This window comes from Conger conger, chromosome 15, assembly GCF_963514075.1.
Source record: "Conger conger chromosome 15, fConCon1.1, whole genome shotgun sequence".
In the NCBI taxonomy this organism is placed as follows: domain Eukaryota; kingdom Metazoa; phylum Chordata; class Actinopteri; order Anguilliformes; family Congridae; genus Conger; species Conger conger.
Genome location: NC_083774.1, coordinates 20,574,640 through 20,587,965, shown reverse-complemented (window position 1 = coordinate 20,587,965; position 13,326 = coordinate 20,574,640). Strand labels below are relative to the sequence as shown.

Genomic DNA, 13,326 nt, shown 5'->3' with positions numbered 1-13,326 from the left:
TGACTGCAAAAATGTGTTTGTTGTAATAGGCTGTGCTTGAGAAACAGAGAAGGTTAAAACTCTTTCTCTCACACTCTCACACATAGTCACTGCCTTCGTTTATACCTATTCATTTTCAGTGGGTAGAAAACATCCATGCATGTGTGCCAGCGTGGAAAATGTGATGAAGGGTTCAATGGTAGCACCCCATCGTTACTTTTATTACTATTACTTTTGCTTCTCTTCTCTCCCTTTTTCCATACTATCCATTCAAGGCTCAACAACCACCCACTTGTCCACCTGTCTGTTTGTCTGTTCATCTTCCTGTCTATCTACCCGTTGGTCTGCGTGTTCATATGTATACACAAGTCACTCTTTCCACACTTTATAATTCTTTTTATTATTATTCTTTATTTCTTTTTTCTTTTTCATTTATTGTTATTTTTGTTTTTGTATTATTAAAAATAAAGGATTATAAAAATAAAACAATAAAAAATTGTGTGATTTAAAAGAACATCTTATTTTCTTTGCGTTAAGTAAATTAGTCCATTGTTCTTTGCTAATATCAACTCCTATATCTGTATCCAAGGTAATTTGATTTCATTTATTCCCATAATATGACTTTTAGCCAGAGGAATAGATACAACTCCTAATTTGGAGAAAACTGTAAAATTATCCAAACCATTGTCAAAAAGGTTATTTATTTTATGGATTCCATTGGTATCCCATAGTTTAAATCCAACATCAGAACAAGAAGGTGCGAAATTCGGATTATGAACTACTGGTGCTAGAAAATCTTTCCGACAATTTCAAAATGATAACCAGCATATTTTGCTTAAGAGAGGTGGATTAAGATGGTCGATAAATGGGAGCGATGACAATGTAACATAATTACACCCAACCTGTTCTAAATGATCTCAAAACATAAGTACTTTTATTTTACAGAGACTGTAGGAGTTAATATGCAGTGTGTTTGGTATGGGGTGTCTCCAACATACTGCAACAAACTCAGAGGTTTACTGATAAAAACAGGATTTTCCACAAAATGCAGTGAGAGACAAAACAGACAGCTTTCCACATGATTAGCCAAGCAGCTTACTTCAGTCATGTGGACAATGCAAGTTTGTCAAAATAATTTACAAATGGTTTTGCCTGGGTCTCAAAGGCAATAATCAAAACGAGTTACCCAATATTCCAAAGGATATAATGTAATTGATGTCATCAAAACAGCAAATTCTTCCAAACTTGCCATTCCATATTAATTTCGAAAGCATGCTATTTAAACAATTAAAGAACCTAGACAATATATGGTAACCTAGAAAGAATATTCAATTTTATAACTGCAGCTCAACCCAGTCATGATATTGGTAAAGATTTCCATCTTAATAAATAATTTCTAACCCTTTGCAAAATGGGAAGAAATGTTTGTTTAATTACATATTCTAAAGCTTGGGGAATCCAAATTCTTTTTATATTTAAAACCCTCCGTTGCCAATTTCAATGGCTAACGGCTCTATTGCCAATGCAAAGAGGAGTGGGGACAGAGGACAGCCTTGCCTGGCACCACGGCATAAAGGAAAAGAAAGTCCCATTTACAAAAAAAGAAGAGAAAATAAGCTTTATCCAATCAGTAAACAAATCAATAAATAGAAAAATTATTTCAAAATGGTAGCCCCACTCCAGGCAATTCAGGTCTCATCATCAATCAGCCTGCGTCCTGTGCATCAACAGTCTCATCCGTGTACAAAATGGATAATCTCCTTATGTCATGTGCTGCAGGTGCACCTTCTGGGCACACGCTGTGACAAGATAATATTGACTGAACTGCTCTTGAGGATGTGTATAGTTTACATACCTTCTTCACCTGCTTCATTGCTTTGTAGCCATAAGCAAAGTCAATACTACAGTGCCAATACTACAGGCTGAAATATATGCATTCATGTAGGTTTTCATAGAATGCATATGAAGTGAAATGTGTTATTTACATTTCTTAAATAACAACTGTTGCTTATATTTTGTGCTTTAATGCAGTCAAATGTATCTATGGCTGAATTAATAATTGGAATCAATTAAGGCAGCATTAATTGGTTGGAATGGGAACCTGCGTACACAGGGCCATCAGTGGCAACAAGTTTGAGGCCACTGCTTTCAATTAGAAAAAAATAATTCATCCCAGGGAAACACAAAAAGAGCTTGATTTACTTACTCAGGTACCTGAAGTAAAAATAATTCTCTCCACCCCTTCTCCTTTGTTTGATCCAGCAGGTGCCAGACTCGTCATTATAGCGGATAATGATGCCAAAGAGAGAGAGCATTGCAATCTGCCAGATAAAGCACACCATGGGAAGGCTAACTCGGACATTGGTGGTTTTTGGCCGGCTGAAATTGCCCTTTACACTTTCCACGCAGTTCTCCATATGTGTTGAGTCGCAGTGATAGATAAGCCACTAGGCAGTTAGGTGTAACACCTGTTTAACAGGCAGGACATTATCATCACAGCAATTGGAGCACGCCTGTCCATTCCTACCGAAAGCACCTCCCTCATTCCTTTTTGTGGATCCGTGTTTGGTTTGGATGTGCCTCTTTGGTGCATCTTTCTTTCCTGAGACTGACCTAGTGATATTTTGTGTTTAGCAATGGTAGTTCACCTCACTTCCAAAACTCTTGTCTCATAGGCTGGCTCAAGTTAATCGATTGTCAGCTAATAATAGGCTACCTTGCAATTATACCGCTTCTCATTGGCCTCCACTGGCTTCCTATTGCCGCACGCATCCGTTTCAAGGCCCTAGTGTTGGCATTTCAGGCTGCTAAGGGGACTGCCCCACCTTACATACAATCCCTGATCACTCCCTACTCCCCAGCTAGACCACTCCGGTCTGCCAGCTCTGGTTGCCTTATGGTTCCCTCTCTACGTGCACCTGGCGGTCGAGCTGCACGTTCACGCCTGTTTTCCGTTCTGGTTCCTCAGTGGTGGAATGACCTGCCTACCACTGTCAGAACAGCAGAATCCCTCCCCCTATTTCGACGCAGACTCAAAACCCACCTTTTCAAACTCTACATTAGTCCTCCCTCCTGATTTCCCCTGCCCCTCCTTTCTGATATCCCTACCCTTGTCTAACCCCCCCCCAAAAAAAATATGAAAATGATGACAACTATGTTTAGAACAGCATTTCATGTGTATTTTGCTAGTTTCTGGATGTGATGCTTTGACTTATGGTAGAACCTATGCACTTGTAAGTCGCTTTGGATTAAAAGCGGCTGCCAAATGACTAAAATGTAAATGTAATATCAAGTTTTTTCATACTCCAAGAGTGTTGCAGTGACGGTAAATGGTTGGCATTTATATAGCGCCTATATCCAAAGCGCTGTCCAATTGATGCTTCCCATTCACCCATTCATACATACATTCACACACCAACGGAGATTGGCTGCCATGCAAGTCAGGAGCAATTGGGGGGGTGTCTTGCCCAGGGACACTTCGTCACACTCAGGGCGGGATCGAACCGGTAACCCTCCAACTGCCAGACAACTCCTTTCCCATCTGAGCCAATGTGGCTTGATGAGGGCCAAAATGTCCCTCAACCACCACCAATGTGTAGCACCCACCTGGGAGATTTGTTGGGACATGCAGCAGCAACGCACACCACACATCAGCTGTTGTGAAGGACGAAAACAGTGGTTCGACTCCAAAACCCCACCATTTAAATACACCGCATCCAACGGTTTCCTCCACCTTGTACACGACCTTAGAGTATGCATAATTATGTTGTTTAAAATACATTTGACCAAAATTTTCAGTAGCTCTATTACTGTCCTTCCTGGAATAATCTGTCTTTATTGCAGTATTGTCCATGATGACCTACAGCGTGCGATCACAACAGCTGTCACAGAGGGGGCCCTGAGCTAACAAATGACAGAACAAATGTTTATTGGAATAAAAGGGAGCCAACAATCTAGTTTGAATAAAATGTCTCCATTTATTTAACAGCAAGAGAGGTAGACACTGAGTTGCGATATTGTAATCACATTACTGGAATGTTTTTAGCTCTTGTGCATCATCAGAAATATTTCTGTTATGATTACTATAATAGTTTTGCTGATAAGCTGTGAGCATTTCCTATAGTGTGGGAGGGGGTGCTGATTTATAAAAACATTCTAGAAAAAAGGACAAATTTAGCTGTGTGTACATAAATAGGGTATTTATGTACATGCTGTATTTTGTTGCCGAAGTTCATTGTATTTGTCTTTTTATGAAGCTCTAAACATTGCAACACAAAAATGTATATACTTGAATCTGATGTGAAAAGGCCACTAGCTGTGGATATGAAAAATAGTCACTCAATAAATCTGTAAGCTGTACAGTGTTTATGGAATATCAGCATAGGTGTATTCAAGGGTTATAGAATGCTTTCATCAGACATTGCTCTGGTGAAGTTTGGCATTATAACCACATGGGGAGCCACTGAGCAAGCAGTCAATCTATTTGAACTGGCTGATTGGAGGAGGGATATGTATGTCCTGGCCTTTCTCCAGTTTCTTCTCACAGTCAATCAGGTAGTTCACCCCATCAATCATCATCTGGACCAGCTGCACCTGGAGAAAGAGACAGACCCGCCTCAGTGTCACCAGAACATTTTCAAAATACACCACTGTAGCTGGAACCAGGTTGGCTCACTTATACGCTTTTCACCCAACAGGATTTCCAAGAAGGAAGCACTATGTATTTAACCACTCTATTTATGAAATAGGGCCAGTGACATTGGAGCATGCATCCCATCTTCAGGCCTGTGTTTAGACCTGAACAACTGCCCTTTTTGGTTTCATTTGTGGTAACTACTAGTCCCAGTTTCAACCACATAACTCCTCACAGATTGGACGTGCTTTGTGTTGGATGTGTGTAGCTAATGCGGGTTATGTGTGGGTTAAATGTTGTAGGTTGTCTGACCTCAGACAGGCCCAGTCGGTCCAGGTTGGAGATGTCAAAGACCGCGTCCACAACGTCCGTATCCTCTCCCCCAGTCCCTCGTTTCTGCAAGCGCAAATTTTCCAGGATTTTGGGGAAGCGGGGGTCCTGCGGGGTGCAATTATTTGTAGATTGTATTAACTTGTAGGTTGTCAGTTTGTCAATACTATTTTCCTCATAAAGCATAAAATTGTATCCTTAACAGTCTGTATACTATACTATACACTAGGTGTCTTTGCCTGGAAATCAGACCAGCATGCACAGTCAAGCTACTTGTTCAAATCAACATCCAAAATTGCCTGAGACAGAATGGAATATAACTGTCCTTTCTTTAGTGAGATGAGCTGAAGAAGCTGTGCACGGGGTGCAGAGATGTTCACATTTTGGATGTCATGGGAGCTGTACCTTGCTGAGGTGGGGCAGGGTGATGTGGACGCTGGTTCTCAGGCCTGTGCCCAGGTTTGATGGACAGGTAAGAATGTAACCCACTCTTTCATTCCACATGAACTCCCAGCCCTTCTCCATGATCAGCCTTTCCACCTGAAGGCAAGAGAAATCTGAATGTACCTGTATCCTACAGAGAAAGAAACATGCAGTCACCTGCATCCAAGAGTGAGAAAAACCCAAATTCACTGGTTTGGTATATCTTATGTATCACACAATGCAATCACACAGTTCTTATTGGACATCCTCGCAGCAAGAAGGTCCAGAGTTTGAATCCTGGCTGAGGCCTTTCTGCATGGGTTTCCTCACAGTACTCGGGCTTGCTTCCAGTCCAAATAAATGGTAGTTAGACAAATGGGCGAGTCTAATTTGCCAATAGGTAGGAGTGTGAGTGAATGGTGTGTGTGCCCGGCGATGGACCTGTTCAGAGAATATTCCTGCCATTCCCCCAATGCATGCTGGGATTGGCTCCTCCTTTCTTAGTGGGTTAAGAAATGGATGGATGGATGAAAGGATGGATGGGACATCCCACCAAAAGGGCAAGAGAGAGACAGAGAGAGTTTACCTCTTTCAGTCCCTTGCAGAATCGCTCAAACACTCGCTTCATGTTGCCACCTTTTTCCATGGAGATAACACGGGTGTGGTCCTCCTCATTGACCCACACAAGGAAGGTCTTCTGCTTGTTGTGCCTGTAGATATCCAGAAGAGGGAGAAAGGCTTAGAAACTAGCTGCAGTGTGCTGGGGGTATTTCACAAAGGACAATGACGGACAGTGGCATGCTGAGAGCTCAAAATTGGTGAGCTCAAAATTTCCTTTAAACTAATAATTGATCTCAACCCGCTTTCATAAATTCATAAACTCCTCTTGATTAACAAGTGTGCCAATGACATGACAAATCAATTGGCAAGTAACATACAGCTTCTTTGTATTAATGATTCAATTCATCAGTTAAATCCATTTTAATTAAGTAGCCTAGCCAACACTTCTGAAAAAAGATAGCACTCTTATCTACTGCATTAGCTTTCAGATTGTTTACAATCTACGCATTGCAGATCTTCTCCACTCCGGTCTATTTACAGTGTTTAGAGTGTGAGTGTGGAGAAAGAAGTCTAGATCTGTCCGCAAATAATATTGATAAAATGTACACAATTTCGTAATGCAAATAGAAAATAAATACATAAGGCAATTCATTTTTCTCAATTGTATTTATCATTTAATGCGATGTGAAGAAGCTACATGTTATTTTCAAATTGATTAATAAGATCATTGGCACGCATGTTAATCAATGAAAATGAAACAAAACAAGTTTTGTGCCCCACCAGTTTTGAACTCACAAGACATTTAGCTGGATAACTGCTGAGAAAAACCCGGAATAGCTCTTTTTTTGCTTCAGTCCATGTTCCATATTTGGGAGGGTTCCAGGTGTTACTCAGTGCAGTTATTCAGCTCAGTAATCCTGTCATAATTATGTGAACTATCCTTCTGTTTGACCTGTGAAATAAATGCAATTTCAGGATAAAATGGTTGACTGGTGAGCACTGATTTCTGAGGAGTGTGTTGGTACACTGCAAGACCGAGTTTGGGAACCAATGCCTTGGGCATAATCTAAGGCACAGCATAAAACACAATTGAAAGTGTATTTGATCTACAGCCTCCAAAGAGTTCTATATCACAAGAATGTAAAGAAATTCTGAATCATTGTACCAGATCCCACGAGCATCTGGCCAATCCCGGGCCATTCTACTGGAAATCATTAGAGGAGAAGCTGGCTTGCCAAACAAGAAGTGATCCTGTACAAAACAAAAGAGAATTCATGAATAAACTCTGCTTCAGTTGTGACGCAGAGTAAACTTGTAAACTAGTAAACTACAGCATGACATTTTTAGTTTCTCTGGCTAATGTTCTCTTCCTCAAAACACAGAATGCAAAGCAGCTGTCACTCACGTCAGTCAGCTGCTGTTTCTCCTGCTCAGTCATCTCTGCTAAGTGGTAGTAGTGACCCTCCAGCTCCCCCTGGAGGCCAGCGAGAGCATCTGCCACTATCCGCTGCACCTCCCGGCGCTCCGCCCGTGTGCATGCTGGGGGCAGGCTGAAACCCCTGATGCTGCGGCCCGTTCGAACCCGGGTCGACAGTACATATCGCTCATCAAACTGTCCTCCCCGGATCTGTTCCACACATAGAGCCGTATGCCACGTTTTAACAAGCTTCCTCAGATCTCTCTCTTGTGCACAAACAGATAAAACTATGGAAGTATTTTCACCATGATTCTTTCAGCTTGTGTATGAGATGGCATAGTATCAGATTCTGCTGCAGTGTCTTATCTGATTTACCATGGTATGGTTTGTAAATAATATCATAGAGCCAAGGTCATGGTCGAGACCTGAAACCAGTGTGTTTTAGCAGAGTCCACCTGGTGATAAATGCCTGAGTGATGTACTGCAGAATATACCTTGCTGGCATCCAGGTCTGTGGGTTGAGTCATAGTACGTGGGTTGTACCCATTGTGCCTTTCCAGAATGACCGGATAAAAGAGATCAGCAAACACCTGAGACAAACACAGAGCTCTGAACACATTTCTCACAGCACATGCAGTACATTCAAATTTAGATATAATGTATTGTTCTCAGACAATTTGCATCCACAACTCTCAAGACCAAATGCAACAGATAAAGACTAAAACAATTCCCGCAGATACATTCAGGCAATGCATTCATGTGAGACCATTGGGGTGGCTAGGGGACTCTTCACTGAGGGGTTGCTGGCACTTTCTTTATTAGCGTCCGGTAGAGAAGCGTACAGCTGAGAGTGGTGAGTTATTCACAGGCCCATCACAAGGAACAGACACGTGGCACACCTTCATCTAACTGGGACAGGGTTGTAGAATTTTTCATCTTTAAAAAAAGAGAAGACCACCCACCATATTTCAAAATGCATGGGAACTATTCCTACATAAGTGTCACCACATGTAGTAGCATGTACTTCCACCGGAGGGGAGAAGGGTGAACGATGCCATGCATTTTTATATTTGGCGGGTGGTCTTTTTATTTTTATTTTATTTTTTTAAATATGAACAATTCTACAGGTCCTGGTGCATCTCTTAAGATAGACGCCATCAGTACCAGTAGTTTTTTTGGGGCTGGTGGCAGCGAGGCTTATGTTTTGCTCAGAGTAGTGGAACTTATTTATTTTACTGCTGGCAATTTAATACAACTTGATTTTACATTATTTTTTAAATCTGGCTCTAGTGTGATAAGACTTTAATGTTGTATGTGTTTTCACAGTGAACGCAGCAGCCGCATCTGTAGTTTCTGTTAGCTGTACCAGAAAGTTAAGTTTTGCTCGTTTGTGCTCTGACACACACAGTCTGTGACATTCACACACTTTCATGCACTCAATATGGTGCAATCTTATGATGGCAGCCTCACCTCATATGACTCCTCATCCCCAGCCACCATGCCCACAGATTCTACCAAGGGCTCCCCGGGATTGTCCACTCCCGTCTGGATGGCCTGGTCCAGAGTGAAGCCGTTGGGTGTGACTTTGTGGCACAGTTTGGCATAGACGTCAGGAGTCAGGTGAGTGGCCATGTGGCTGTAGTGCTTGCGTAAATCTGGGTATTCCGCGCTGTCAGAGTTAATTAGAGTAAGCCAAATATTATCCATACACAAAAACCAAACATATAGACAAAAACACAGGCTACCAGAACACAAACATTACCCATATCACTCATCAAAATTTTTCCTGCACTCAAAATTCTGGAAAAAGCTCCAACCTTTCTGATAATAGTAGTAACCATTAGCAACAGCCCCGGTTCTAGACTGCTGACTATTTTTCTAATAGTGGCCTAACTTGCAGCAACTGTCAAAGACATTAACCCCTTCCAAAACATTTTGTTAAATTCAAATAACTTTCATGCCAATACTGAGTCAAGTAGCAATGCTGAACAAATATTTAACCCATTTCTATTCTGAAGAGGAAACAGGACAATCAGGAAAATATGTAACTGGACTGTAACCAGAAGAGCAGGAAAGACAAGTGTGTGACCCCATGGCCTTTATCTCCAAAGTTGCTAATGCATTGAATTAGTATGTTTTAAGTGAAATGCTTGCATTTTCCGAAAGCCTGAAAAGTGATACAAAATATGTGATCCCGAAGAGGACACATTCAACATGTTGGAAATAAATCATGCTTTAGAAAAGTGCAAAATAAGTATATTGCCTCTAACATACTCACCGAGCACTTTATTAAGAACATTTTTACGTTATTACACCTACTTATTCATGTGATCATCGAACCGGCCAATTGTGTGGCAGCAGTGCAATACATAAAATCATGTAGATATGGGTCAGGAGTTTCAGTTAATGTTCACATCGACCATCAGATTGGGAAAAGTGTGATCTAAGTGACTTTGACTGTAGAATGATTGTTGGTGGCAGACAGGTTCTCAGAAACTGCTGATCTCCTGGGATTTTCACACACACTAGATCTTTAGAGTTTGCAAAGAATGTAGACAGAAAGGCCCAGAAAGACATCAGAGGACAATGGCTAGACTGGTCAAAGCTGACAGGAAGGTGATAACGCAAATAACCACACATTACAACAGTGGTATGCAGAGGAGCATCTCTGTGCAAGGTAAGGTAAATTCACTCTAACGTCTACAAACCCTGCAATAACCTAATCTATGGAGAAATTCCCTCACTTTTTAATTTTAATGCCTGCTGGGTCCAGGGACTGGAACCAGCCCTGCATCAGTAGAGTCCACTGTATTCCGAAGGCGGCCATCAGGAAGTTGAACCCCATGGCGCTGAAACTGTACTTTTTCAGAAAGGTCATGAGAAAGGCCAAACCTACGAATATCATCATGTGCACGTTGTGGAAGCCTGAAACCAGAGAAACCAGTTTTCATACCTTAAGTGGCTTTGTGGTAAAATAAGGAAGATATCATCAAAGGGAACTGAAAGTGCACACCTCATAGCAACACAGTTCACAGACATTGTATTGTATAGTTGACTGCAAAAATGTGTTTGTTTTAATAAGCTGTGCTTGAGAAACAGAGAAGGTTAAAACTCTTTCTCTCACACTCTCACACATAGTCACTGCCTTCGTTTATACCTATTCATTTTCAGTGGGTAGAAAACATCCATGCAAGTGTGCCAGCGTGGAAAATGTGAGGAAGGGTTCAATGGTAGCACCTTTAATGGCTTGTCCAATGCTATAAATCATCCAACATATACTCACATACTCTAGAAACACTATCCATGCAATGCCATATCCTAATCCAACCCATCCATTTTTATTTTTATTTATTTTTTCCCCATCGTTACTTTTATGACGATTACTTTTGCTCCTCTTCTCTCCCTTTTTCCATACTATCCATTCAAGGCTCAACAACCACCCACTTGTCCACCTGTCTGTCTGTCTGTTCATCTTCCTGTCTATCTGCCCGTTGGTCTGCGTGTTCATATGTATACACAAGTCACTCTTTCCACACTTTATAATTCTTTTTATTATTATTCTTTATTTCTTTTTTTCCATTTATTGTAATTTTTGTTTTTGTATTATTAAAAATAAAGGAATATAAAAATAAAACAAAAAAAAATTGTGTTATTTAAAAGAACATCTTATTTTCTTTGCGTTAAGTAAATTAGTCCATTGTTCTTTGCTAATATCAACTCCTATATCTGTATCCAAGGTAATTTGATTTCATTTATTCCCATAATATGACTTTTAACCAGAGAGGAATAGATACAACTCCTAATTTGGAGAAAACTGTAAAATTATCCAAACCATTGTCAAAAAGGTTATTTATTTTATGGATTCCATTGGTATCCCATAGTTTAAATCCAACATCAGAACAAGAAGGTGCGAAATTCGGATTATGAACTACTGGTGCTAGAAAAGAAAATTAGCTTGATTCCAAAATTTCTTGATTCCAAAATTTCCCAAAATCTTTCCGACAATTTCAAAATGATAATAAATCATTTCTAACCCTTTGCAAAATGGGAAGAAATGTTTGTTTAATTACATATTCTAAAGATTGGGCAATCCAAATTCGCTTTATATTCAAAACCCTCCGTTGCCAATTTCAATGGCTAACGGCTCTATTGCCAATGCAAAGAGGAGTGGGGACAGAGGACAGCCTTGCCTGGCACCACGGCATAAAGGAAAAGAAAGTCCCATTTACAAAAAAAAAGAAGAGAAAATAAGCTTTATCCAATCAGTAAACAAATCAATAAATAGAAAAATTATTTCAAAATGGTAGCCCCACTCCAGGCAATTCAGGTCTCATCATCAATCAGCCTGTGTCCTGTGCATTAACAGTCTCATCCGTGTACAAAATGTATAATCTCCTTCTGTCATGTGCTGCAGGTGCACCTTCTGGGCACAAGCGGTGACAAGATAATCTTGACTGAACTGCTCTTGAGGATGTGTATAGTTTACTTACCTTCTTCACCTGCTTCATTGCTTTGTAGCCATAAGCAAAGTCAATACTACAGTGCCACGGAGGGGCTGAAATATATGCATTCATGTAGGTTTTCATAGAATATGAAGTGAAATGTGTTATTTACATTTCTTAAATAACAACTGTTGCTTATATTTTGTGCTTTAATGCAGTCAAATGTATCTATGGCTGAATTAATAATTGGAATCAATTAAGGCAGCATTAATTGGTTGAAATGGGAACCTGCGTACACAGGGCCCTCAGTGGCAACAAGTTTGAGGCCACTGCTTTCAATTAGAAAAAAATTAATAATCATTTATCCCAGGGAAACACAAAAACAGCTTGATTTACTTACTCAGGTACCTGAAGTAAAAATAATTCTCTCCACCCCTTCTCCTGTGTTTGATCCAGTGGGTGTCAGACTCGTCATTATAGCGGATTATGATGCCAAAGAGAGAGAGCATTGCAATCTGCCAGATAAAGCAGACCATGGGAAGGCTAACTCGGACATTGGTGGTTTTTGGCCGGCTGAAATTGCCTTTTACACTTTCCACGCAGTTCTCCATATGTGTTGAGTCGCAGTGATAGATAAGCCACTAGGCAGTTAGGTGTAACACCTGTTTAACAGGCAGGACATTATCATCACAGCAATTGGAGCACGCCTGTCCATTCCTACCGAAAGCACCTCCCTCATTCCTTTTTGTGAATCCGTGTTTGGTTTGGATGCTTCTTTGGTGCATCTTTCTTTCCTGAGACTGACCTAGTGATATTTTGTGTTTAGCAGTGGTAGTTCACCTCACTTCCAAAACTCTTGTCTCATAGGCTGGCTCAAGTTAATTGATTGTCAGCTAATAATAGGCTACCTTGCAATTATATCAAGTTTTTTCATACCCCAAGTGCGTTGCAGTGACGGTAAATGGTTGGCATTTATATAGCACCTATATCCAAAGCGCTGTACAATTGATGCTTCTCATTCACCCATTCATACATACATTCACACACCAATGGAGATTGGCTGCCATGCAAGTCAGGAGCAATTGGGGGTTACTTGTCTTGCTCAGGGACACTTCGACACACTCAGGGCGGGATTGAACCGGTAACCCTCCGACTGCCAGACAACTCCTTTCCCATCTGAGCCAATGTGGCTTGATGAGGGCCAAAATGTCCCTCAACCACCACCAATGTGTAGCACCCACCTGGGAGATTTGTTGGGACATGCAGCAGCAACGCACACCACACATCAGCTGTGGTGGAGGACGAAAACAGTGGTTCGACTCCAAAACCCCACCATTTAAATACACCGCATCAAACGGTTTCCTCTACCTTGTACACGACCTTAGAGTATACATAATTATGTTGTTTAAAATACATTTGGCCAATATTTTCAGTAGCTCTATTACTGTCCTTCCTGGAATAATCTGTCAACAGCTGTCACAAGGGGGCCCTGAGCTAACAAATGACAGAACAAATGTTTATTGGAATAAAAGGGAGCCAAC

The 13,326-nt window shown here is 40.9% G+C and overlaps 1 protein-coding gene across 3 annotated transcripts; it reads right to left on the bottom strand.

Moving 5' to 3' along the window:
• Nucleotides 1-3,936: 3,936 nt before the first annotated feature.
• Nucleotides 3,937-12,439, bottom strand: LOC133111486 (creatine kinase U-type, mitochondrial-like). Of its 3 annotated transcripts, none has more exons than XM_061221887.1 (10): nt 12,186-12,439; nt 10,088-10,268; nt 8,814-9,012; nt 7,838-7,933; nt 7,332-7,553; nt 7,092-7,177; nt 5,952-6,075; nt 5,348-5,482; nt 4,925-5,050; nt 3,937-4,572 (listed from the first exon to the last, which is right to left on the bottom strand). In XM_061221887.1, the coding sequence occupies exons 1-10, from the start codon at nt 12,394-12,396 to the stop codon at nt 4,459-4,461; spliced, it is 1,494 nt and encodes a 497-aa protein (XP_061077871.1). In that variant the 5' UTR covers nt 12,397-12,439; the 3' UTR covers nt 3,937-4,458. The 3 variants fall into 3 exon arrangements, with proteins under 3 accessions (XP_061077871.1, XP_061077872.1, XP_061077873.1); XM_061221888.1 differs by lacking the exon at nt 12,186-12,439 and adding an exon at nt 11,834-12,088; XM_061221889.1 differs by lacking the exon at nt 10,088-10,268 and having other exon boundaries at nt 12,186-12,323.
• Between the last annotated feature and the right edge of the window lie 887 nt (nt 12,440-13,326).

Bases quoted from the DNA above. Each gene is read 5' to 3' on its own strand.
- LOC133111486 (XM_061221887.1), bottom strand. From the start codon at position 12,396: ATGGAGAACTGCGTGGAAAGTGTAAAAGGCAATTTCAGCCGGCCAAAA. The intron at 9,013-10,087 runs GTGAGGGAATTT...TAACTCTGACAG, and splicing joins GCAGGCATTAAAATTAAAAA to CGCGGAATACCCAGATTTAC. The intron at 7,554-7,837 runs GTATATTCTGCA...TGTGTGGAACAG, and splicing joins CAGACCTGGATGCCAGCAAG to ATCCGGGGAGGACAGTTTGA.